At 38.5% G+C, this 26,867-nt stretch overlaps 1 protein-coding gene across 2 annotated transcripts in view; it reads right to left on the reverse strand.

Annotated features, from left to right (window-relative positions):
• The window catches only part of Wars2 (tryptophanyl tRNA synthetase 2, mitochondrial), an 81,990-nt gene that overhangs the window by 3,596 nt on the left and 51,527 nt on the right, over positions 1-26,867 (reverse strand). For both annotated transcript variants that reach the window (XM_010643534.2, XM_010643535.2), the window contains exons 3-5: positions 13,081-13,161; positions 10,713-10,798; positions 1,037-1,155 (exon numbers count right to left, since the gene is read on the reverse strand). In XM_010643534.2, coding sequence (XP_010641836.1) covers positions 1,037-1,155; positions 10,713-10,798; positions 13,081-13,161 — 286 coding nt within the window. The remainder of the gene's footprint in view (positions 1-1,036; positions 1,156-10,712; positions 10,799-13,080; positions 13,162-26,867) is intronic.

The following is a 26,867-nucleotide window of genomic DNA, read 5'->3' on the forward strand; positions in this document are numbered from 1 at the left end:
AAAAAAAAAAAAAAAAAATCAAAACAAAACAAAACAAAAAAACCTTATTTATTGCTAAAAGGTTGATTTCTTAAACAGAGATAGTATTGCAAGCAGCTGCACTTCCTGCACCTACTTCCCTGTTGGTGTTCAACAAATGTTCACCAACTACAGAGGGAATGTTGAGATCCAAGTCTTTATGTGTGCATCAGATGAATTAGTAAAGAGATGTTTGTCTATGTATGAGGTGCTCTGAATTTACTGTTGTGAATTACTGGATTAAATGCATTTATGCTGGATTAATGTTTCTGATTGATACTAGCTAGGCAAATATCCTTCTTTAAAATGCTGTTAGCTTAATAAAGACGGGCTGTGCTCAGGTTCCATAATCTCTGCCCCTACCACAGGGTTACGATGCTATCAAAATGCTGATAGAGATTTATGGCACCTTTCCTGAAGAAGTCACCCAGACTAGGATGGCATCTGAAGGCTGAGTCTGACAGATCCAGTGGGTGCATTACACGTTCCGTCTGTCTGTCTCCACTGAGGAAGACAGTGTGAGGACTATGGCTTCCCTCTTGTTTTATCCAGATCATAATTCAGCAGTTCTCACTTTTATGACTTATTTTATTGTACTTAGGAAGGCAAGATACACAGAAGAGCTCAGGGTAGGACCAAACTCTAATGTTAAGTAGATACAAAGTAAGATTTACCAAGCCTTTGTTACCTTATCCATCTAAAGGGGAAAGATATCTTCTCTACCAAATAAAATTTTATAGATGCGTAATTACATAACAACTATACATAACTATATACCTTATACTTTAATACAATTATGTTTAACTTCTCTCATACTAACGAAACAGTTTTCATTATCTTTTTCTATAATCCAATGCAGTCCAGTAGTCCTACTTGACAAAATGACGAGGATTCTAGTTATAAATCCTTAAGACTGTCCAAAAGAAAGTTTAGTAGCAAGACAGTCCCAAGCCTCTGTCTATTATCCGGTCCTCTCTTCCAAACATGGTCTGATTTAACAAGCTCGTTTGTTACTTACTTAGAATGGACTGGGGCACTGGAAAGAAATGTCCATACTTCTTGTTGAAACCTTGGGCTAGATCTTGAATGAGCTCCATGTGTTGGACCTGATCTTCTCCAACAGGAACGTGTGTGGACCTTTAATAAAATGCAGACAAGAAAGCTCAGCAAGGCTCTTTCTTAAACAGAGATGGTACTGCAAGCAGCTGCACTTCCTGCACCTACTTACCTGTTGGTGTTCAACAAATGTTCACCAACTACAGAGGGAATGTTGAGACCCAAGTCTTTATGTGTGCATCAGATGAACAGTAAAGAGATGTTTGTCTATTCTGGTTCTGTTTGCCCCACAGTGAGGAGGAATACAGCCACCAACAACAGCGTGACAGCATCTCGCTGGGAGGGATGAATGGGATCTTCAATAGCCTGTGCTGTACACATAACTGCATTTTAAAGCCACCTTGTTCTCTCACCCTGGCAGGGAATATCATTCCAGGCTCCATCAGATGCTTTTCACCTTGGAGCTGTGGCTCATACTTGAAAGACACCACCCCCCATCTTCAAATAAAAAATGGCAGAAAGCTCGTTAGGCAAGAATTTTTCCTCCTTGGTACATAGGGAATCATTCAAGATCTTTTTGAAATATACTCCTTCATTTTCAAGTAAACTACCATCACAGGATAATTGATCTGCTGTAGGGAAATTAAATGAACACAATCTATAAGTATGACGTAAGCGGATCTTAAAGATAATGTGGAATGAAGAAAATGAACTGGAATAAAAACAAAACAGAAGCATCTCTCCAGACCCATGATCACAGCTGTTTCCAGAGAAGGAGGTTAAGAAATGGGCCTGAGCAAAGGAACAAAGGGAACCCGAACTTTATCTGTAATATTTTATTTTGTTGAAAATACACACATATACAAACAATACAAGGAATTTATTGGTAAGTATTTTAATCCCATATATAAAGTTTGTGGGGTCAGACCATGATGAGGTATGCCAAATAAGAACAAAATTAAGCATTATGAAGAAGAGTTGGTGGGGAAAACTTTGTAAGGAAGCGTTATGGTGGGTGGGAGACCAGGGATTTTGAATATGTACTTAATACTTGGTTGGTGAATTTATATTTGATAATACAGCTAATAAAGTGCCATGGTTCCTTGATAAAGGAAGTTTAATACTGCTCCTGTAAAAGCAGTAAATTGCCACTGCAAGTTTCTTACCCTTTCTAAGTCATCATTTCTTCTCTAAAGGGGGTCATCATGGTGCTATTAGTTGTTTCAAAGACTGAAAGCAATTGATAATAAGAAATTTATAATAAGAGCTCAGTAAACACTAGCTACTGATATTCATTTATATCTGAAATAACAATGGAAAAATATGAAAGGGATCTTGATGTTGGCTACACTGTGACTTTTTTCAAATAAGATAATTTTTTCCTCCTCAGTAGCTGACTAAACACCACAAAACGCAAGCGTCAACACAAAATCCCAGAGGTGATCAGAACCCAGCAGCAGCCTTGCTACAGGTGCAAGACATATTTGAAATTGACAGTTCAGATACTTGATCGGGCGATCCTAAAATATAAACAGAATGTTATGGGAATTCTGAGAACTCTTTTTAAAATTTAAGGAAAACAAGAACAGAACAAGGGATGGAAAGAAAGTTGCAGGGACAAGGACTGCAACAGAAAGTGCTTTCTTGTCTTTGAAAGTCAGGAAATGAGTACTATACGAAATTTTATGAAATGATTGTGAGGGCCACGCCCACACAGCCTGGAGCAGAGTCACTGGCCAGTAAATGATAAAAGCAAAAATACCAAGGTCCTGAGTTCGATCCCTGGTACAAAAAAAAAAAGGCAAAAATGCTCCTTTTCCTCTCCTTTCAAGAAACCTGCATAGGACCGTACAGTGCACCTCCCTAAGGTATACATGCACAAGTCCCACCTTTGTAAGTTTCTTCTTTGGCTGGACCTGGCTATTCCTGTCTGGTAATTATAATAAGGCTGACATGCTAAGATCATTTTGACTGCCCCAAACCAAATTAGCCAACACAGCAGGTTAAAAAGCAATTACAGTAGCCCATAGGAAATCACAATGGACTGCAACTAACACAGAAAAAACAATTACCATAATCAATACACTTTAAGCACATCAAAATGAATATTTCCACATGTCAAAATGCTTCCAGATTCACAACGCAACCAAACTAAACAGAAAACACATTTAGTTTTCATAATGACACCGTCTGCATCTCGCCTTATGTGGGATCCTTGCCTCTTTTCTTACAGTTCTGTGGGGTTTTGATTTTTGAAAAAAGGATTTAAAAATTTTAATGTTTTTCACCTGGGCTTATTGCTTCACGTGGCTTTTGCATCTGACTTTCGTTTGTTTGTTTCTGGTCCTTCCTCCCTCTGCTCCTGCTGCTCCTTTCACCTCCTGTAATTTATTTTGGCCTTTACTTCTCATCCACTGAGTTTGCACTCTGTATTAATTCAGCCTGTCTTTGATTCTCCTCACTTATGGGGCTTATTCTCTTTACATTTTCAACCTCTCTCCTCATGGTCTTCCTTTCACTTCAAATAATTTAGTGCTGTTCTTTAAAAATTTATACCCAACATAATGATATCCATATTAATATGTCTATTCTTTTTCTCCATTTTCTTTTTTTCGCTTACCTTGGCTCTGGTTTCTCAAGTAGAACATAAAGCAAAAGTCTTTCATAATTTTGATTGTTGTAACCTCTGTCACATAATAATGCGTCTGATCTTCCTCTTTGGTGACTAAATCATTTTTCTTTCACTTAGATTTTTATTGCATCTAGTTACTCGGGATCTACCCCCATCCCTCTGGCAGAATTAGTGTCCAGATGAATAATCATTGCCTAAAAGTATCTGCTTGCAGAGATTTATCCTTTCTTTTTTCCCCCTACTTCCTTGGCCATGTTTCTGAGTTTTCAGCACTGTTGCCTTTACCCAGCCTGGCCAGGGCAGGGGTTTGCTGTGTCTTTCCTGTCGTAAAGCATTGATCTCACCACTGCTTGCTTGTTGGATTTGCTATAATGAGTCTAACTCAGCAATCATTTATTGAAAACACACAGGTGAAAGGCCTGGTGTTGGGTGCTGTGAGAGATATAGTGAAGTTTTATCTTCCTCGGTAGGAGAGACACTGAATGGAGCTATAAATTCTTTTGGCTGGTCCTTTTCTGGTGTTCCTCGTTTCAGTGCATGCATGGCAAGACCAGTTGCATGAGTTGCAATCCAGTTGCATGAGAAAAGTGTTCACTGCTGACACTCCACACTTGCTCATATCAAGGTCACCATGAAGTCCTACCAGTGTGACCTCCTCAAAACTCCTTACATGTGGCTGTTTCTTTTCCTCTTCATTGTCACTCTCTTGGTCTGAATTAGTGAAAGAGCCTCTGAATTGACTGTTGAGCTACTCTTCTCCTATGAGTCATTCTCTACATTTTAATCAGTTATCCTTCACAAGGTGGAAGTCATATCTAAGTCACTCTATCCTTAGAATGCACAAATAGTTTCCCACTGCTATTTGAAGAGCAAACTGGATTGCTCCTTGACATTGAGCACAATCCTCTCCCTTCTATGCTGTCTTCTGATTTTTCAGGGACTCTATGTCCCAGCTTGCCCCTCGCCCGAGAGCAAAAAAACAAGAAATGATTTCTGAAGCAGTGTAAGCAAATATGTGGGTAACTGGTAGACCACAGAAATGAGGTTTAGGCAGCAGCTTTCACCATCTCATGAAAGTTCAGAGCCGTCAAAGAATGGATGGAGTTCAAGAACCAGAGGTCTCCAGAGCAGTGTTGGGAACTTTAAACATTTAATATCAGCTCTCACAAAGCTTATTTTTGGTGGTAGTAGGCTGATCCACAGACACTAGAAGGACTCATCTCTACTTCTAGTACTCTACTGGCCAGAAATTTGGGACCGATCGTTTGTCTCTATACTCTGTTTGAGGGTTTGGTTTGTATTATGGCTTGGATCTTGAATGTCCCTCAAAGGTCCATATGTTGAAGGCTTGGTTGCCAGCTGGCGATATTACTGAGAGGATGAGGAGCCTTTGGAGGTGAGCCTAGTGGAAGGAAGTCCAGTCACTGGGGGTATGCGCTTGGAGGGGACAGCAGCACCTGACCCCTCACTGTCTTTCTTGCTTCCTGGATAAAATGAGGTAAGTAATTTGATACCCTGTGTATCTGCCATGATGCAATTACTAACCACAGCCCAAAGTTATGGGGCCAAGAGACCATGGGCTGAATCTTCTACATAATGAGCAAAAATAACCTTTTTCTTTCTTAAATTGATTTATCTCACATATTTTGTCACACCACTGGAAAAGTGACAAACAGTTTGGCTTTTACTTATTCATAGTTACTTGTGGCCTCTGTTTCCTCATTTTCCTCTGTAATTTCAGCTTATGCTTTCACAATCTTATCATTTTCTTCTATTTTTCTGTTCAAATTCTTGAGGACGATCACATGATTAGTTGAGGTACTCACTCCCATCTCTATGTGACCAGACTTAGCAGGTCCTCCCTGAAATGTGACTTATCTGTAAAATGGGGCTAATACCAACTTACCTATGTTACAGAGCTATTGTGAGACATGAAATAGATAATGTATTTGTAGCAGCTACCATGATGCCTTCAAATACTATTTAACACTATTCAATACTATTCATCCTTCCTTCTCTTTCCTTCAAGGTCATAAGTAATCCCCTTTCTAGATAGTGGAATTACAGGTACTGAACAAATACTTGCTGAATAAAAAAAAAACTGTGTGTGTCCATGTGCACGGGTGTGTGTTGTGTGTGGATATATGTGGAGAGGGAGAGAGATTAAGATTTACTTACTATATTTGAAACTAGGCATTCAGATAAATCAAGAGATGCAAAATAAAAAGGAGCACTTGCTATGCTTGAATATTTTATCGTTCTTCAAATATGCGTTATTTATCATGCTTTCAAAGTAAAGATGTTTGCAGTTTTCCATTCCTGAGTTAATTACAACGTTTTGCCAAAACAATTATACAAATGTTTTGTAAGCCTGGCTGGAAGGCTCTCTTTCCACTTCTTTCCCTTGTGTTTGTTCGCTGGCTGACCATGCCACTTATTCTAATGCTGATTTTGACAAAAGCAAACTCCAAATCGATATGTGACTTGCATCAACATTTTGTGAAGAAGCCACACAGATTTTCTGGTAGAAAAAAACCCCACAAATAATTCATCCACTTTTCAATCTATCAACCTACTACTTATCTACACTTATGATGTAAATATTCATAGATATTTTGACCTTTTCAAAATCCAGAAATATCTGAAACAAACAAAAACAAATAGAGCCAGGGATTCAGCTCAGTGGTTCCGCTGCCTGCCTTGCAAGCACAAGGACCCAAGTTCGATCCTCGGCATCAACAAACAAATAAACAAACAAGAAACAAATAAAAAGTATCCCCAAGTGCACAGCCTGCTCAGAAAGCAGGGAATTGTAAGGCTGTTTCTCTTAAAGAAAATTCAGGTGTCTACTTTAAGTCTATGTCTAATTGTGAAATTAGATATGGCAGATAATTTCTAGGTTAAGTAGCAGATAATTAACTTCAATATAGTTTTATAGAAAAAACTTTTTTTATCTGTTTGTTGGAACAAAGTGACTCTAAAATACCAGAATGCTGAGGAGGGACTCTACTACTTTTTGAAGATAGGAAGAAGAAAAGCATCTTATGCCCTTCTTAGAATATATCCTAATCATCAAATAGATCAGTAAAAGTTAAGGAAAGTATTTACAGCATGGGAATTTCTTAGCTGTGGGAGTTGGCTGAGAGAAAACTGAGACTGAAAAAGAAACGTGTATCCTTAGAAACATAAGCATTTTTATGGGAGAATCCTGCTGATGTTGAAGGACAGTGAGACAGAAAAGAAATCATCAGAACACTTTTAAGGTTTACCTGTCACTGAAATGCTTATTGTTTTATGTAAGATAAAAGGACATTAATAACCTCAGGCTCTGCTCTAAAGCAGGCAGCATATAAAACAAGTTTTGAGATCTAAGAAACTAGCTTTACCAATGTCAGCCTTTTAAAATCTTTTTCTATCTTAAAATTTTTGGATTGCATTTACACTAGATGCAACTCATCCATAATTTGCTTAGTAATTCCCTTAGCTATGTTCCATCATAAGTAAGAGAACTGTATTATTTTAACATTCTGCTAATTGCATTTTAGGGAATTGATAAAAATATACAGTAGTTACCCCCTACCTGTGGTTTCAATTTCAGTTATTTGGGGTCAACTACGGTACAAAAATATCAAATGGAAAATTCCAGAAATAAATAACATGTAAGTTTTAATGTGCATGCTGTTCTAAGCAGTGTAATGAAATCTTAACACTGTCCTACAGATGTGTTCTGCTCAAGATGTGAAACATCTCTTTGTCCACAACCATCCTATGAATTGCTTGGGAGCCATTCAGGTTATCAGACCAACTCAATAACCCTGATCTTAAAATGTATGACCCCAAAGCTCCAGGAAAGTGATGCTGGCAACTCAGAAATGCTAAAGGGAAGTCATAAGAGAAGTTCTCAAGGAAAGCAAAAGAAGAACCTCATGCTGAGTTTGCTAGCATCTATAGAAAGAACACATCTTCTATCTGAGGAATTATGGAGAAAAAAATTGAAATGTATGCCAATTTTGCTGCCAGACCTCAAACTGCAAAAGTTTGTGAGCCCACTTATCACATGTGTGATACACTGTCATTCACCTCTTGTTTCATCTTGTAGGCACTGTATCCTCTCACATCCTCACAAGAACGATATATATGCCAAGATATTTTCAGACAGCTCACACTCACGTAACTTTTATTATAGTATAATCCTCTAACCTTTATTTTATTATTACTATTCATTTCCTACTGTGTGTTATTTGCAAGTTAATTATGACCACAGGGATGGATGTACTACAGTTTGGATAACTTTCTCGCACATTTCCATACGTAGAGGGCTTGGTGGTTTGGATACCTTTCCCGCACACTTCCATATGTGAAGAGCTTGCTCCCAGGGTGGTGCTATCAGGAGGTGCTGCAGATCTTTAGGAGTTGAGGCCTTCGAGTCTGTGATCAGGTCAGTGGACCATGCCTGTGAAAGAACCATGGGCCCCTCCACCTTTTTCTTCTATTCTCTTGCTTCCTGGCCGTGCCCTGAGCAGCTTCCTTCACCATGTACTTCCTTCTTTGTCATTTGCATCCACCAAAGCCTAGAGTAATGAGTCTTCCCTGTCTTGGACTGGAACCTCCAAAACTGTGAGCCCAAACAAATCTTTTCTCCTTATAAGTTAGTTTTTCAGGTCTTTTGTTATAGGGATGAAAAGCTGACTAACAAGGTTTATATCGGAAAACACATGGTGTATGTACAGTTCTGAAATGCCCTGGGAATCCTGGGTTGTATCTCTTGCCGGTGGGCGGGGGGCTACTGTATTCCCCATGTGACATTGCATTATTTTGGCTATTTCAGGTGATAATGTTTCCTGACACAACTCCTGGTTTACTACTAACCTCAGCCAACCACTGAACATGCTCTGATGCTCCTCTGTGGGCTGAGTAGTCACAGACGCTTAAGCTCATTGGCCTGCATCTGTAAAACAGGGAATTGAGCAAGAAGCTCCTTAAAGTTACTTCCCACTCCGTGCTCCATGGCATCCTACAGAGGGCATTTATTTTTGTTAACAGTTGTATATTTTTCACTACCCTTAACTCAGACAACTCTCCCATTATAGCTCTTGAACTATTATGGAAATCTACTGTGCTTGATTTTCACATTCTCCTAGTGGAAAGTCTTAGTTTTTGGTTCTGTAAAGAAGTAGCCTCTGCAGTCAGAATTATGCATAAAATTGTAATCATCAGAGACATAAGTATTATCAATCATAAAGAAGTAACAGCCCCCAGTCATAGCACTTCTTGACCCATATTTCACTTAATTCTAATAAAATCATACAGAATAAATTATTTCTATTTCATAAATATGAAAATCAATCTTTTGTATAGAATTTATAAAGGAACTATCTTCCTTCCTTGGGAAATGCATCATTAGCTTTCTTTTGTTGTCTGTTAGAGAAAAATATTCTACATGTCCCAGGATAAGTGAAAAATCTTAAAAATGATGAGTGGTATCCAGAGTCCAGTATTTAAGTGACTATAATAGGCACGTAATCCTTATATATATGTTCTAATCAGAATTAAAGACATACCTTCTATACTCATGCACAGACCACAGCTGAGAGGCTACTCTCCCAATTGTTTCCATCATTACTGCCCACGGGTTTTGGAGTCCTACAGATGCTGTCATTTTCATAATGTTATCAGATTTAAACGCCAAGAATTCTAATTCGCATGGCCTTAGTGGAAAGGGGGTGAAAACACATTCCTGGAGTCCTGTTCTCTCCTAACTCTACCTCTACTCCAAGCTTTCATAATAAGAAGGCTAAAGCTGTAAGTGTGTAGTGGCTGGGAAGTTTTATCTCTAGAAAGCGATAAGGTACCAAGGGAGACACATGAGGGGAGAACAAAGAAGACTTAGAAAGGGCTAAGATCAGAAGTCCAGGGCTGTATGGTGGAGTACAGGGGGTGGTACTCTTTGTTGTGCATTTCTGAGGCCCACGAGCAGTAGCTGAGGCTGGATCATGGGTCCAGGAAACATAAGGAGTTACTGTATATCAAAAAATTTATTCTCAACCTATAGGTCTAATATAGTAGTTACTAGCTGCAGGTGGGTCTTTACATTTAAATTAATTAAAGTTAAATAAAGATTTAATGCTCATGCTTTTAGCAATGCAGTCAGAGAGGAACTGTAACACTAACAACCTTCCAAAGGCTCTATAGCTACCTGTGGCTAGTGGTGACAGTCTTAGAAAGTGCAGATGTAAAATGTTTCCATATCACAGCAAATTCTATGGGACAGCATTGTTTCACAGTCCAGATTATGTATGAAATCAACCTTTAAATCTGTTGACATTTGTTACTAGGGAAAAATATATCAGAGTGATGAAGAAATATATGCTGAATAGAAATATAGCCTGGAGTAGCCTTAAGAAATATATATGGCACAGTGCTTAAGAGCAAAGGCTGAAGGAATATATGTACGGCATAGCATTTAAGAGCATATATGCTGTATTTAAATGTCTGGGACTCAAATCCTGACTAAGTTTTGCAAGCTACATGACACTGGGCCCAGTATTAAACACTCTGTGCCTTAGTTTCCTCATTTGTAGAACAGGAATGACAACAGTGTAAATTTTACAGGGCTGTTGTCAGGATTAATGTATATAAAGCTTTTACAACATCTGCAGCCGGGGATCTAGCTCAGTGGTTCTGGTAACTGCCTTGTAAGCACAAGGACCTGAGTTTGATCCCTGGTACCAAAAAAATAAAAACAAAAATTAAAAAACCCCAACATTTGCAAGCACAGAGTATCTGATACTTAAGCGTTAGCTCTTAGTGTCACCATTTTCTCACTGGAGCACACCTGTATGATTTAGTTCATTTTACTAAGGGATAGACAAACCAATTCACGGGTCTGATCCTTTCTGTGTTCCCCTTCCCCATGAGCCAAGCCTTTGTTTTGTGAGTTAAAATACCCTCTTGTCATCACGAGTATGTGTGACATTGTGAGACGAAAGGCGGTCTTTCTTCTTACTTGTAGGACAGAACGTCGGCTGCCTGGAGTACGGGATATGTGAGCAGACCCACTGTTCCATCGCGCTTCTGCTGGGCAGCCTTCGCCTATAGGGGATGAAAAGAAGAGGGAAAGAAATCTGAGTTGAACCTAATGATACTCCTCAATTAAGTTTGTAAAGTAAGTGAAGTGTGATCTGAAGCCAACTGTAATAACATATAATCTCAGTTCCTTTCAGCAACTATCTTCTGGTAGGCTTGTCTTCAGGCTCCGGGCTTACAGAAGAATAAGGTGGCTCTGTTTTATCACCGTTCACTCATTTATCCATCCATTCATTTATTTATGGTGCTAGGGATTGGACCCAGAGCCTTGCTCATGCTACCCACACATTCTACCACTGAAATACAACTCTGGTCCCTTGTCCCTTGAAAGGATCCTGAACTGTCACTGTTTCTTATTTACTTTATTCAAGACAAGGAGTTTCCTAGGTTCTAAATCAGATAAAGTCCAGATTTCACAGATAAGGTCAGAAATTATCATGAAAGTGACTTTCTAAAGTTAACATGAGTTATCTCTTATTGCAATGTCCATGATAAAGAGTAGTTCACAATCATCACTGGGTAAAGATTAGGAAAGTCTAATTTGGAAATCAGAAGTGAGCTCTTCTTACCAGATCTTCCCTTGGCACTGGAATCCTGCCCTGGGAGCATTCTTCACATTCATTCTTTATTACTTGTTTAATTGTCTTTGTAAATAGACAACCTTTCTTGGTCCGTCTTGCTAACTACTGTATCTCTAGCACCTACCATGACATAAAGTTTGTAGAAATTATCACCGAAATTTGTTAAGTGCTAACCACAGAAGGCAATAACATGTGCTGAGACAAGGCGGGGGATTTGAAATCCGTATATGTTTCCCACAAATACAAAATCACTGGCTAATGGAAAGGTTTCTCCAGAAAATCAGGTTATTTACTAGTAAATATGCAGTCAGGAGACTCTGTCAAACTATTTTCAAGGGGGAATAGTAACTATTAAATTAATTTTCAGTTCCTATAGAAAAGACTTGGGCATTAAACTTAGTGGTAGATTATTATAATAAAATGGGAAAGTTTTGCCTAAACCAAAATGTGGTAGAGAATGTTATAAAATACTGTTTCTAATCCCCGGCAGGTAATGAATCTGCAACATTACCAATACTATTTTATTTACTTAGTGTCTTAGTCTGGGACTTCTATAACAAAATATCATACACTGAGTGGCTTATACTATACACAACAGAAAGTCACTTCTCACAGTTTCAGAGGCTGGGGATTCCAAGATGAAGGCTGGCGTTAGTGTCTACGGAGGGCCCTACTCCCTGGCTTCTCATCGGCACCTTCTCTGGGTTCTCTGTGCTCTGTCTCTGTGATGCAAGGGGCAAGAAGTCTCTCTGGAGTTTTTTACACCTTTTATAAGAGCTCTACTTTCATGATCACCTCCCAAAGGCTCTACTTTTGGGGACTAGATTTCTTTTTGGTACCGGGGATAGAACTCAGGTCCTTGCGCTTGCAAGGCAGACCACCAAACCGCTCAGCTAAATCCCCGGCCCCTGAGTGGGGGGGGGGACGACTAGATTTCAACATGTACATATTAGGGGGGCACAAATGTCCACACCGCATCTTTCAGGGACTGTCACTTCAGAGCACTTTTCCCCCTGCAGCATATGTGAAGGCTTCTGAAGACCAATTTCTGAGGAAACCAGTGGCCCTGAAAATATGCTCAAAGCTGCTTGAAAAACTGAAATTAGTGTTGACATAGTTGGGGGCCACCTATCTGTTAAATTATCCAATTGCAAAAATAAAGCACTATGTAAAGTACTATGAATTATCCAATTTATCTTTCTCAGTTGAACATCTTAAAAAAATGCAGCCTTAATTTTTCTGTGGGTTTGAAATGTTGCCTAGACTGAACTTGTTTAAATATTAAATAAAATATGTTTTCTCTTCTCCCCACAAGAAAACGCTTTTGCCCTATTGCCAGTTAATTCCAGCGGTGATGAGAGGCAACTTTGGGGTCTAAATCCAGACGCTGGGGTTTGAGACTTTGGGATTTCAATAATCCTGAAATTGTGGTTGCTTGTTAAGTATAATGTGGTAGGTACAAAATGATCAAGTTGATTGAAACAGATAAGAACATATAACTAATAGTCTGTTTAGGTCAGAAGGAATCTTGCAGACCCTTTCACTTTCCATTTAATATCCTGAAGCAGAGAAAGATGCTCTACTAGCCATTAGGGGGTAGTGACCAGGGAGAAAAGTAAATTCAAGATTCCCAGAGCCTAACACAATGATAAACAGAAAGGGGACAATGGCTTCCTTTCTGTTTATTAATCAGATCATTGGATTTACCTTCCACTGGTGTAGATGTTGTAATCGAGGCAGTCTGACCATGCAGGTAAGGATCCAACTTAATTGTGTGTGCTCGGACACCTGAAGGAATAAGATAGAATGTTAACAAAGATGAGCAATATTTTCTTGTATATAAGTAAAACTAAAGGGTAATATGCATTATTTTAAATGGCTAAATATACCTCAAGTCAAGGTTACTAGAAGAAGGAGAGGTAAAAGGGGTTTAGCTGTGATTCATGACAGATTTTAAGGAAAGAAGAAATTATAAATGCCAACGGATACACCTAGCAATTTAGTGTTAAATCCTCTCTACAATACCCCAGCGAGGTAAGACCAGAGTCTGCTATAAACCATCTCAGGGAGAGGGTTTCATTATGCCCTGAGCAATTCATTGTAACTTTAAAAGGTCAAGCTTATTAAGCAAACTCTCTCTCTCCCTGCCCCAAGGACCTTTCCAATCAGCTTTTAAAGGCATGAAAACAGATATAATACCTTATATGTAAATGGCAGATAGGTACTGACCTAAAAGACTGAATTCCTTAGCTCTTGAGTGGTTTGAAAGTTAGGAATGATTTTATCATCCCATCATTCCAGAGGGTATTTTTATAATTGCTAGCTCCTTTTCTTCCTCCTCTTTTTCTTCTTTCTTCATCGTTTTCTGTTCTTTTTTTCCTTTTCACTTTTTAATAAAAGAGGTCTCATCAGAAAAAAAATATATACTTTCCCCAATTCCTTTTTATTCGAACCAAATTTAGTCAAGCCTGGCAACAACTGGGATGATTCTTGGGTCTAAGCCATGTTCTAACTGATGACCTACAATTTCAGTTCTATGTATCCCACTCCTGGGTCTTGGGGATTCCTCGCTCTTTATGGACTGTGGTTTTTTTGTATCCATATGATTTCCTTAAAAAGCGGAGACTGTTGCCAACTCTGCAAAGTGGCCCCAAATGTGTGTGTGTGTGTGTGTGTGTGTGTGTGTGTGTTTGTGGATTTTGCAAAAGGAACATAAAGGGATGGAACTGAACCAGCCCTGGCCTTTTTTATCGTCATCTGGTGTAAGATTCTTTTTTTCCCCCTGCAGTTGCAGAGAGGGAAGAATTGTTTTTCACGTGTTTAACAAGGAGTCACTTTTAGAGTTTAGCAAGTTGCTAGGCTGATCCTGTCATTTTTCTTCCAAGAGGCATTTGGGTTTCATTGAGGGCCGTGACTTTGACAGCAGCATCCAAGCAAATTGCTAACTGCTGCTATAAACAAACAGCTATCAGACAAAAACGGTAACCCAGGACCTGAGCGAGAGGATTAGAGAGTTGCTTTCCAATCATCAAGCAAAACACATTCCCATTAGAACTAATCCAACAGGGGCTATGCTTTGGCAAGAAGAACTATTTAAGTTTTTTTTTCTTTTTTTACTGAATTTGGGGAAAGGAATGAAAACAAAATAATCATGGACACGCAGAAGAGAAAAGACAGCTCTTTCCCTTCATCGCTGGATCGAATGCTCAGCTTCGGTGATATGGAGAAAGCTACCAACCACTGTGTCTCCACCAACACGTGTTTTCCTTGGAGTCGCTTTTATTTGGACATATGGTAGGAAACGGACTTAATATTCTGCAGGGATGTTCCTCATGTTTCCAAAATAGAGAACAGTGAATTAGTCCAAATTATCCTTAGACAGAAAAATGAAGTAAAAGGTTAAAGGCGAATAATCTCTCATACATCGTCATTTATGATTATGGAAGAAAAGCAGCTCTTCAAAATTTGGCTATCTTTATAGTCAAGAAGGAAAAAGCAAAAATCATAGATATGGGACTGTGGCACTTCCTTATGTTGTGAAGTCGCAAACAAAAAAATAATAAGATCTGTCTTATCCACAGAAAAGCAAAGGTTGTGGACAATAACCCGGCCCACTGAGCGTCCACGGCAAGCCAGCGGTGACTGGGAGAAGAGAACTGGGGGTTTCTGCCCCTCCAACTGCAGCAAGTGCAGTCTGCAGTTATACTAGTTTTGCCAGTCCTGGTTACTCCTGTTAAGCACAGCCTGGCACACTGTGTGTGTTCAGTAAATATTTGTCGAATATGTGAACTCTATCAAAGGCTGCGGAAAGAAAAAGGCCATGTGATTTGGCAGCTGGCTTGTGATCCAGGCAAAAGCAATTTCAAAGGAGAGACTGAGATGGAAGCTAAATTACAGTGGGATAAAGGACAAGACTAGGAGGTGCAATGTAAGGACAGATGGATAAGGAACACAGCAGAGTGCTTAGGAGTTGAGACTATTTGGCTCTGAATGCCAGGTCTGCTATTTATTAGCTGAGAGATTGTGGTTAAGTGACTTAACCTCTCTCTGCCTCAGTTTTACAATGAATAAAGGTTAATGATGCTATTCACTTAACAGTGCTTTAGAAGACTTAAAACACAGTAAGCAGCTAATATTATTGTTATTATTAGCATTGTACTGTAATTTTAATGAATACCTTTAACTTCATATTTTAAGATATAGTATACATGCAGTTGTAAGAAATAATACAGAAATCCCATGGACCTTTCCCCCAGAGTAACATCTTGAAAAAATATACATTAATATCACAACCAAGAAGCTGAATTTGATACAATATGTTTATGCTATTAAGGGGTATTTAGTTATATGCAATTTTATCACATGTAACTTTTTTCTCCCATACTGGTGATCCTGTGCTTGCAAGGAAGGTGGCGGCACCACTGTGCTAAATCCCCGGCCCAAGTCACTTGTTTTTTAAGAATAAGGTAACTAGTAGGAGTGGGTATTAGTTACTTTTCATTGCTGGGACAAAATAGCCGACCCTGGCTAATTAAAGGAGGAGAGACTTATGTAGGCTCACGGTTTCAGGGGTTTCAGCCCATGGTTAGATAGCTCTAAGGCACAAACTATGGTGGAAGGGCACGGTGGAGAAAAGCTGCTCAATTCATGGTATCCAGGAAACAGAAAGCAGAAGAGCCAGAGAAAGATATTCCCTCCAGAGACACATCCACGGTCACCTACTTCCTCCAACTACGCCCCAACTCCTAATTGCACCTCCAGCTATGAATGCATCAATGGATTAATCCAGCAACGAATACAGCGATGCCAACATCCAATCACCTGCTCAAAGCTCCACTTCTGAAAACATGAGCCTTTTCACAAGACATTTTTGACAAACACAACAAGGTTAGAGAGTAAAAATTTTGTTTCTTCCTAAGTGAAATAAATAAGTCACACATGTGTAAATACTGAATAGTTTCTCTGGTGTGAATAAACTACAATGGTACATAAGATCCTAATGATATAATGGGCAATGTGAAATAGGAAGAAAAGGGCTAAAGGTGTAGGGAAAGTGGGAAGGGTAGGGGAAAGCTAATAGAGAAAAGAAAAAAATATGAGAAAATGAAAAAATGGAAATGAAGTGTTTGTAAAGGGGGAGAGGAGGGGTGAAGGGAGGGCAGGGACAAGGGGAAAAAATGGGAACCAAGAACTGTCATGTAGAGGTACAAGATCCCAACAATGAATGTAACTGTACTGTATCCCTAAAATGTACCAATAAACTCAAGGAGGAAAGAAAATTTTGTTTCTTAAGGTAGGATAAGATCTACTTATATACTAAATAGGAAGAGAGTTGCTGAGAATACACAGTAGGGGAAAATTTGAACAACAATATTCCTAAAGGAAGAAAAGGAATGGTACCCGGCATGGGGAAAAGAAGAGACGAATAAATCATCCTCAACTGAAATAGACTGGGGAAGTGAATACAGTGGAGGGTATATCTTGTGAGGGAAGATAGAGAACAAAAAAATTTGAAGGAATTCATATCTAACAGATATGAAACAGATGGGGTCAATGGAGGCAAGAAACATACTCCACAGAATTGCTGGGTTTGATAGGAAGTGACAAAAGGTCTTTTGAAATGGGTTATAGAAGCAACATTTTTGGGGCACTAAAAGGCTCATATCCCTCACAGTCACTAAGAAGTTCTGCCTAAATAATAATAGGTATTTTTGAAATGTGCAAAAACAGAAATTCAACCACTAAATCGCATTTTTTGTTTTCTTTAGTGAATAAGGATTTTTAACAAGATTCAAAATTGCTAAACACAAAAAACTGTTTCAAAACTAAAAATGATATTTTTTATACTTTACCAAAGATTAAAAAGGAAAACTAGAGTAGAACATATTTGCAATACCTGTACAGAATATATTAATATACAGGCTTACAAACTGATTTGATGCCTACAAATTAGTAAGAAAAAAGCAGATAAGCTTATGAAAATTGGCCAAATATGTAACTAATACTTATAGAATAAGATATCCAAATGACACATTAATATCAGAAAAACATTCAGATTCATGCAAATTAAAACCACAGTACAATATCACATTTTCACAGAATGATTAATGTGAAAACTCTGACAGTATCAAGTGTAGCAAGGTCAGGGAGACAGTGCTTTCAAAGACCACTGTGGAGATGTAACTTGGGATACCAGCTTGAGAAACTAGAATCCATTACTGCTCAACATACACATGACCCACCTCTTCCATTTCAAGGTTATACACACAACAGAATTGTGTGAAAATATTCTCTAAAATATATGTGCAGAGCCAGGGATTTAGCTAAGCGGTTCTGGCGCCTCAAGTAAGGTGCAAGTGCAAGGTTTGGAGTTCAAGTCCTGGTACCCACCAAAAAAAAAATGTGCAGGATCATGCTATAATAGCTCCACGTTTGAAACAATTCAAATTATCCACTATAGGAGATGAAATAAACAGTGGCATAACACAATGGCAATGAGGATTCATGAACAATTATATGTGTGTAATTGAATGAGCCACGTAAGCGTAATGTTGAGTGAAAGAGGACAGATATACACTGCATGCAACAAGTGCATAAGAGATCTGTTTATATAATATTTATAACAGATTATATAGGGGAGAGGATGGTGATTTGAGAAGGGAATGCAGAATGTTCTGGGCACTAGTTACATGGATGTGTATAGCTTGTGAAAACAGGAAAAATTGAAAATATGATTATAAAAATCAAGTCCTGTAATTAGAAAACTCGAAAGATGTGATAAATATTAGACTACATATAGTTGAAGAGAGAAGTACAGAATTAGAAAACAGAATAAAAAGATATGACTGTACAAAGGAGTAGGTGGTCCCCAAAGCAAAGTCCAGACCCTCTCAACACTGTTAGTAAGGAAAATGGCTTCTCATGGATGATGAAAGACAGAGAGAAAGAGCTTCCCTGTGCTTAAGATTTCCTCAGACCATTCTTACTCACACCTGCCCCAGCAGCTTTCACCTCCACAACACTACAAGTGCTTAGTCATGACCATCAGTGCTCACAGCAAAGGAGAAGATGTCCTCTTCCTAATCATACTCAGCATCACGTGACATAACTTACTACTTCCTCCACCGTCATGCATTTTCTTCAGGTGGAATCCCCAGATGCTGAATGACTTGTTTTTCTCCGTAGTTCATCTCTTTGTCTTTTCAGTCTCCTACTGTTTGTACTTTCTTTTGTGCCTGGCTTCATCATACTGGCAGCACTCAGATTTTAGTGCTTGGTTCTTTACTTCTATTGTTTTTTTTTTTAGACTTGCCCTTTGCAATTTCATTTCAACTCACTGCTTTGAATACAATCCACAAAATGGATGACTATGGAATTCATACTCGAGCCAGCCTTCTCAGATGAACACCAGACTCACGTATCAAACTGTGTATTCATTATGTATGTGGATATCTACAGGCCATCTTGAGCTCAACGTATCTGCAACCCAAGTCCAGAAACTCTACTCCAAGATGTAATAAAGATACATTCTTATTTTTAATGCAGTTTCATTTATTAGAGGTTTTTCTTTATATTTAGCAATTTCGAATCTTGTTAAAAATCCTTAATGACTAAAGGAAGCAAAATATGCAATTAACTGTTGGACCCATAGCTCTCTCATCTCTGTGGATGGAAACTATCCTTGCAGTAGTTTAAGGAAAAACTCTGTGCCATTCTATGCTTCTCTTTTCTCACATTCCTTATCCAAGGCACTTGAAAATCTCACTGTCCCCAATTACAAAATACATTCTGGACCTTACCTATTTTCGCCACTTCTGCCACAACTGTGGCCTAGATACCATCACTTTCCTCTGGCATCCTGTAAGAATGTCCTCAGTGTTCTCTGCTTGTGCCCCAGCTCCCCTACAGGGTACTAATAACAGAGCACTTAAGGTGCCACAGGTTAGGTCAGCTCTTCGTTCACAATCCCTTACCTTTTCTTTTCCCTAGATTCAAGGCCAAGTCCAGTCATGGTTTCTGAAATCTGGCATGATCCTCTCTCCATTCAACACTGTCATCTCTGTGACTCACATCTCCCTCTGGCATCTTCTCCTTTCTCCTGTTCTCCGATGTTCCCTAAAGACACTAGTGCACTCCCACTTCAAAGGCTTTGAAATGGCTCTTTTCTCTGACGGAATTTTCTGAAAGCATTCACCTGGCTAACTTCCTCATCGTACATTTGATCAAGTGTTACCTCATCACAGGGGTTCATCTAGATAGCAATCTGTTCCCTTAACTCTATTTCTAATTCTCCTAATCTTTTCCGGTATCTCTTACTGCCTTTTAATATACTTTATGTTTGGCTTACTTACGATTATTTATTTTGTTACTCTTAACAGAATGTAAGTGCCAGTGTGGCAAATATATTGGTCTGCTTTATTCATGATATAACATAAGGACTTAGCACAACACAGGATATAGTAAGTGCTCGTTGAATATTTGAGAAACAAATGCATGGATAAAATTAAAGCCTTAGTAATAAGAAATGCCTAAATAAAATGTGGCATGTAATAGAAAGTGTGGTATGATGGCATACTGTATAACAAATAAAAGAAATGAGATAGATTTCTACATATAAACACAGATCAAAAAATATAGTGTTCTATGAAAAAGAAAACTATTATACTACACCACTTATAAAAATTTCTAAACAATACAACCAAAAACATTTTATATTCTCCATAGAATTGTAAGTGCAAAATATGAGCTTGTGGAAAATAAATGCAAAAACATGAGCTAGACTAATATATCAAAAACTAAATTGGAGTTGCCTCGGCTTAGATAAAAGAATGTAAGTAGGAGAGGCAAAGGGATAAGAAAGGCAAAGAATTACACTTGATCTTAGCCAAAAGGTCAAGAAGCGATGAGAAAGAAAAAGAATTAAAAAGGGCCATCAACTTCATCTATGATTTTATATAAAGAAGTCAAAGCAAATATGACAAAATCTTAATAATATATATACTCAATATGAAGACATGAATGTTTAATATATCACTGCATTTCATCATATTTTAAAGAACTTTCAAAAATATTTAATTATACAAATAATACAGGAAACCACTGATTCCAAAAAATATAGCTGCTAAGTCTCAATCACAGCCAGTCAAGCAATTACCTGGTTCAGTAATTCCTGGGTCATATCTCCAAGATACTTTCAGTGTCCCACAGGATTTTATCATTTCTCATATAAATGATGTCTTCCCAGGAATCTGGTCCTATAAGTTTTAGTCAGGACACTTGGAAGACTATTTAGACTCACATATTCCCATTTATTGTTTCCTCTCGGAAACTAGCAATTTCATGCTGAGTTATTTTTACTAGGCTCTTATCATCCCATGACAAATCCCCTTAACAGGAACCTTGTTTAGGGATCTGATTTTAATTAAAAGAACTCTGTATCAGTAATAAGCTCCCACTCTCTTCAGCGGTCGGCCTCCTGCTAGTACTTGTATCTGCCAATAAATGTGTGTAGACTCTCAGGGTTCCTGAACTTGTTCTTTGTCTAGGACTTCCAAAGCTAAACAAGTTTTTTCTATCAACTTCCCAACATAAAAAGTCATTCCCATCTAAATTGTTGTTCCCATCTAATTTGTTGCTTATTGTGTATACATGTATGTGCATGTACATTTTGACTTTACTGGTAGCGTTATATTCAACTATTTTGCTAGGCTATACAGGGCTAAACAGCCTCCAAATTTAAGTGAAGGAGTGGCCTCTTTTTGGAACACATCATCTTCATGCCGGAGGAAAAAGGACAAGAGAGCTACAGCAAATACGGAAGGACTTCTAAAGACCCTGATTGAACATATGCAAATGATAAAGAGAACTACAGAAAATTACCAAATCACAAAAGTAAACAAGAGAAAGGAAGAAAGGAAACAGACAGAAAACAAGTAATAAGATGGCAGTAGTCAGCCCTTACCTATCAACAATAACCTTGACTGTATGGATTAAATTCTCTGTCAAAAGACACGGAGTGGCTGAATGGATAAAATGCAAGATCCCACAATATGCTACCAATAAGAGAACCACATGAGCTTTCAGGGCACACTTGGGCTGAAAGTAAAGAAACGAAAGAAGATACTCCTGGAGGATTCTGCTCAGACAAGGTATATATCACACCCCACTCGCCTTCTATTGCCTAAAAGAAAAGTCATATGGACAATCCCATTAGTGCAGTAGGAAGAGAAACCCCTCACACAGGGTGCACTGTCATCCACAAGGCAGTGGGTGAGGACATATAGCCCTCTAGGAAAAGTTTAGTACACAATTGCTTTTAGACCACATCTGGCCCTTGGAGAGTTTTTGTTCAGCCCCTGGGCTAAGAATGGTTTATAATGGTAGTCAAATTTTAAAATGAGGAGAAAAGAAAAAGGAGAAAGAGGAGGAGGAAAAGGAAATGAAGACACGAAAGAAGAAGGAGAAAATTAGGAGGAGAAGTGGAGGTGGCTGGTCATGGTGGTACACGACTCTAATTCCAAACTTGGTAGGCTGTGGCAGGACAGTTGCCACGAGTTCAAGGTCAGCCTGGGCTACAAAGAGAGACTGTGTCTCAAAAAACAAAACAAAACATCAGAAACAAAACAAAACCAAAAGGAAGAGGGGTGGTAACTGTAGTGGTGACAGAGACCACATATGACTTGATTTCTTCTCTTACAGAAAATGAAAATGAATAATTGTGAACAATAGCAACCTACCTATCTCCCTCACATTAGCTAGCTTGTGGGAAAATAAGGGAGCTGATTTGTCCAGATGTTGATGGTAAACAGTTGTTTCTTAAATAAAAGCTATCTTTTCAGTAAGTTTCTGTTTTAAATTTGCTCCAGGAATTTAAGCCCAACAAAATAATGAATTTTTTTCCCTCTTTTGTATTACATCAAAACCTAAAATTTCTCTGCATCAAAAAATACAATCAGGGCCAGGGATTTTAGCTCAGTGGTACTGTTGACTGCCTCGCAAGCACAGGGCCCAAGTTCAATCCCCGGTCCCAAAAAATATATATACAGTTAAAGAAGTGAAAAGGCAACCTACAAAATGGGAAAAATATTTGCAATGGTAGCTATTCAAAAGTTAGCAAATAACAAGGAAGATATTTCAAAGAAAACAGAAGTAAAGATAGTGAAAGTCATGAAATAGACCACAAAGATACAGGAGAGAGCTCTACAAAACCAAGTTTGTTCTCTAAAGAGATTCCAAGTTCCTCTAGCAAAACTCATTAAGGAGAAACAAAAGGGCATTTCAAGGAAAACAGCCCATAAAAAGAGTTGGTACTGACAAAGTATCAGCTTTCCAGTAAAATTAGAATTTTAGAAAATATGTATCTATGAGAGACATAGTACAGCTTCCTCATACTTGAAGACTTTCCTGATGAGATCTGTGGATGTGTTGGAATTTATAAATTCTACATAATTCAGTCTTAAATGTGAAAAAAACTTAAAAAAGTGTTTGGAGATAAAGAAAACTTAGGTACATCAAAAATCAGTACTTCAAACCAACATCTGAAAAAGTTAAGTACAGCATGGGATTCAAGGGATTCAAAATATGCAAAGAACTTCTACCAATCAGTAAGAAACAATTTCAAAAATAGGGAAAAGATACGAATAATTCACAGCAGACAACAAAAGGGTTAAGGAAAACATGTAACTTTACTATCTTTCATAAGAATGCCGAGAGTCTATCCACTATGATGGCAAAAGCAAAATGTCTAATAACACACCATTATTGCTGGGAATTAAACCAACAGGAATTCTGTCCTGTAAATCAGAACCCAATCTTCTGAGCAATCTGGCAACACCTATACATCATACATCCTCCTCATGATTCTGCTGCTAGGTACAGACACCTAAAGAAAGTCTTACATTTGTGCACAAAAGGCATTTCCAAGTTTACCCACTGTAATGTGGTTTGCAGGAACAAAATGTTGGGGGAAAAAAAAAGTAAGATTCTTAGCCAAGAAAATGGGTTAATAAATTGTGACAGAGCCAGACAATGGGATACTCTGTTATAACAAACAACTCTCCAGCCGTGTAACATGGAACTAAATCAGACAAATGCAGGAAGACACACAGCGTGATGTCATTTATATAAAGTCTTAAAAATGCAAAAGAAATAGTATAGATTATTTATGGCCACATTATATGCAACAAAAATATAAACATATGTGGGAATGATAATGTCAATATCACAGTTATAACTGAGGAAGCAGGGAGAAGAACGGCGTTAGAGTGAGCTACACAGAAAGTTTCTATTCTATTTGCAATGTTCCTTTTCTTCTAAAAAACAACAACAGAAAGCAAGTCTGCCAAAAAGCCAGCATTTCAAAAGGCATTTACATTTATACTTTCTGAGTCATTGAAATATTTCTTTTGAAGCCTCCAAATGAAAAAAAAAAGAGTCTACAAGAAACTTCTGAATTTTATTTTATTTTATTGCCATCCTGGGGCCTCATGCTTGCTAGGCAAGCACTATGCCACTGAGCTACACTCCCAGCCCTGAAAATATTTTATTACTGAGGATAAGAAGTCATTGTCATTTATTTGATCTCAATTTTTTAATCCTACTTTACCTTTATCTAAACCCTTTACAACATCAGGGGGCCTGGTGGGGCAGTACAGTGTATGCACAGAGGGGTAGGGTAGGGGTTTTCATTTGAAGAGGATGATACATCATTTTAGTTAAATCCTTATTATAGACATTAAGAGGGGTGTTCGGAAAACTTTAGTAACTTGTACATTGTGTTACAATGAAGAAGAGCTGGTAGCGACATTGAAACCAAATGTATCTGGTTCTAAAGCCTACACTTTTTCCACTCTCTCTCTCTGATAGAAATCTCCTCACTCCCCAAGTCCCTCCACAGTACTGGGGATTATACTCAGGGCCTTCACATCGAGCTATATCCAAACTTTTTTGTTTTTTTTTTTTTGAAACAGGGTCTCACTAAGTCACTAAACAGCCCAGAATGATTTCAATCCTCCAGCCTCAGCCTTCCAGAGTGCAGAACTCTTCTTGAAGGTATAATCAGGCTATAACCTGTGCCTCTGGCAAGGATGGAGCCAACAAAAACTCTGCACCTTCTTCATCAGGTCACACGGGGGTAATGATCTGGGCAAGACGTGGTACTATGGTCCTAGTGGAAACTTTGCAGAGAGGAAACATATGAAGAGTTGGTTACATAGTCATTTTTCTAACTTCTCATTATTTGCACCATAGGTCATTTACATCCTTTCTTTTCCCAGGAACATTGGTGACAATGTCAAGTTTACAAATAAATTCCCCCAGTCCATAACTCCCTGCAGACATTTCTTTGCTTCTTTCTGCTATGAGCTAAATATACACCCCTTCTTGATATCTAACAATTCGGAGAGTTCAACAAACAAGAACACATATTCAAATATGACTCCCAGATTACCAGGATAAACGAAGACAACAGAGACTCTGGCCACTCTGAGGCCTTAGTTTTCCCTTCTAAGAGAAGGAACAATGAGTCAGGTATAACTTCTGATTGTGCATAGAGAGACAAGATTCATGCAGTCACTTCCTTTGGCTGTCATTCAGAAACTAATCTCCATATAATCCCCTTTTGTTTATTATTATTATTATTGATTTTAGTTTCCTGGGAAACAAAACATAACTCTGAGAACAAGGCCACGTTCCAAAACTGCAGATTCCATTCTCCTCTCTGGACTGTTTTGGACTTTCTATAATATGATGTCCGATGGACTAAACTGTCCTTTTTCCTGGCCTTGGCAGAAAGCCAGTGCCTAAAGCTACGTCTTCCACTTTTTATCTTCCATCTGTAGAGTGATTAGATTGCAAGGAGAGTAACAAGGAAGGATGTGGAGATCTGTACCTCAGAGACATCTGTGGCACTCAGATTGGATCTGCACTCAGGCCTGCTGGATATTAAGTCCATTGCCTTTGGCATTCAGATAGAGGCCTTTGCCAAATACACACAAAGATATTGTCACTCTCTCTCTCTCTCTCTCTCTCTCTCTCACACACACACACACACACACACACACACACACACACACACACACATATACACACACACACATACCCTCTTAGAAGAGAGTCTATAAAATTTCCCACATATGGCCAACATATTTTAGGGGAAGCACCATGACTATAGGCCAGTCGGAGAGAAAGAAAAAGAAAATGATGAGAAAAATCTTCAATACATCTAAATTGTTCCAGGCAGAATGCTAAAAATGAATGTAAAGGATGGGAAAAGAACATTACTGGCAAAATCAGCATTATAACACAGCTAAATTCTTTCCCCATTTCACATCATTACCAGGGCTTTTTCTGATCCAGAAGAATAGCACATGGGAACACTGTCTTTATACTCTAGCAGTAAATACACTATAAAAATTCATGTAAATTTTAAAATACAAAAGAGTAATAAATGTAAAAATAATTTAACACAGTGAGAAGAGAGATCATATGTGGGATCTGCAAAAGCTGAACTCATAGAAGCAGTAACAATATAAAACAATATTTTTCTTTAACTCACAATGTCAAAAATTCTTCATTTTACTTACAAATAATTGTGTGTATTTGTGTGTGGGGAACAGGTGTAATTAATTTAACTGGCACTGACTTTCAAAACTTTAAGAATAATTATTTTTCAAATTCCTATCCTCTCCATAACACACTCGATGATCAATTAGAGGCTTAAACGTGCAACAAAATTCTCAATACAAGGGAACTAACAAAAACACTTCATAAAATGTGAATATGTGATCTCTGAGTTATCTGTCCCAAGAATCAATTTATCAAATTCTTCAGAATAAAACCAGAAAAAGATTTCTTCAACATCTGCTTTAAAGAATTACTGATGGAAGTCGGGCTAGGGATGCAGCTCAGTGGCACAGCACTTGCCTAAAGAATCACTGATGGACACAAAATAAACTGAAGATGAAAACAACGTCACAGTTTAGTGGAAGCAATGGTAGTCTCATGCTCTTTGAGACGTCACTGGTGAAAGCCTCTCTAGCTAAATAGAGTAGATTTTTTACGTGATGGCATGAGAAAAGTATGCATGCATTTTTGGTGGAAAGATAACTGCCACCCAGGGAATGGACTGCCATTCTGCAAGACTAGGAGAGGAGACAGGGGCAATTTAGTTGTCCAGGCAAGAAATAATGCAAGCCCCCTTGAAGTTGACCGGGGCTCCCTACTGTGCCTCCGCCAGCAGCTGCTGAAGCAAAGGCAGGAGGCAGGTTGGCAGGCAGGGCCACGATAAGGTTCTCGCCTCAAGAGTGTTTCTTCCAGAAGTGATGCCTTAGGGGGAAAATAAAGAGAACTGGATTGCTCAAGGTATGCAACTTCAGGCAGCTTATTAAGAAGTTATGGGCCAGGGATTTAGCTCAGTGGTGCCGCCACCTACCTTGCAAGCACAAGGACCCAAGTTCGATCCCTGGTACCAAAAAAAAAAAAAAAAAAAAAAAAAA

Source organism: Fukomys damarensis, unplaced genomic scaffold, assembly GCF_012274545.1.
Source record: "Fukomys damarensis isolate Sample0158 unplaced genomic scaffold, DMR_v1.0_HiC HiC_scaffold_33, whole genome shotgun sequence".
NCBI lineage: Eukaryota > Metazoa > Chordata > Mammalia > Rodentia > Bathyergidae > Fukomys > Fukomys damarensis.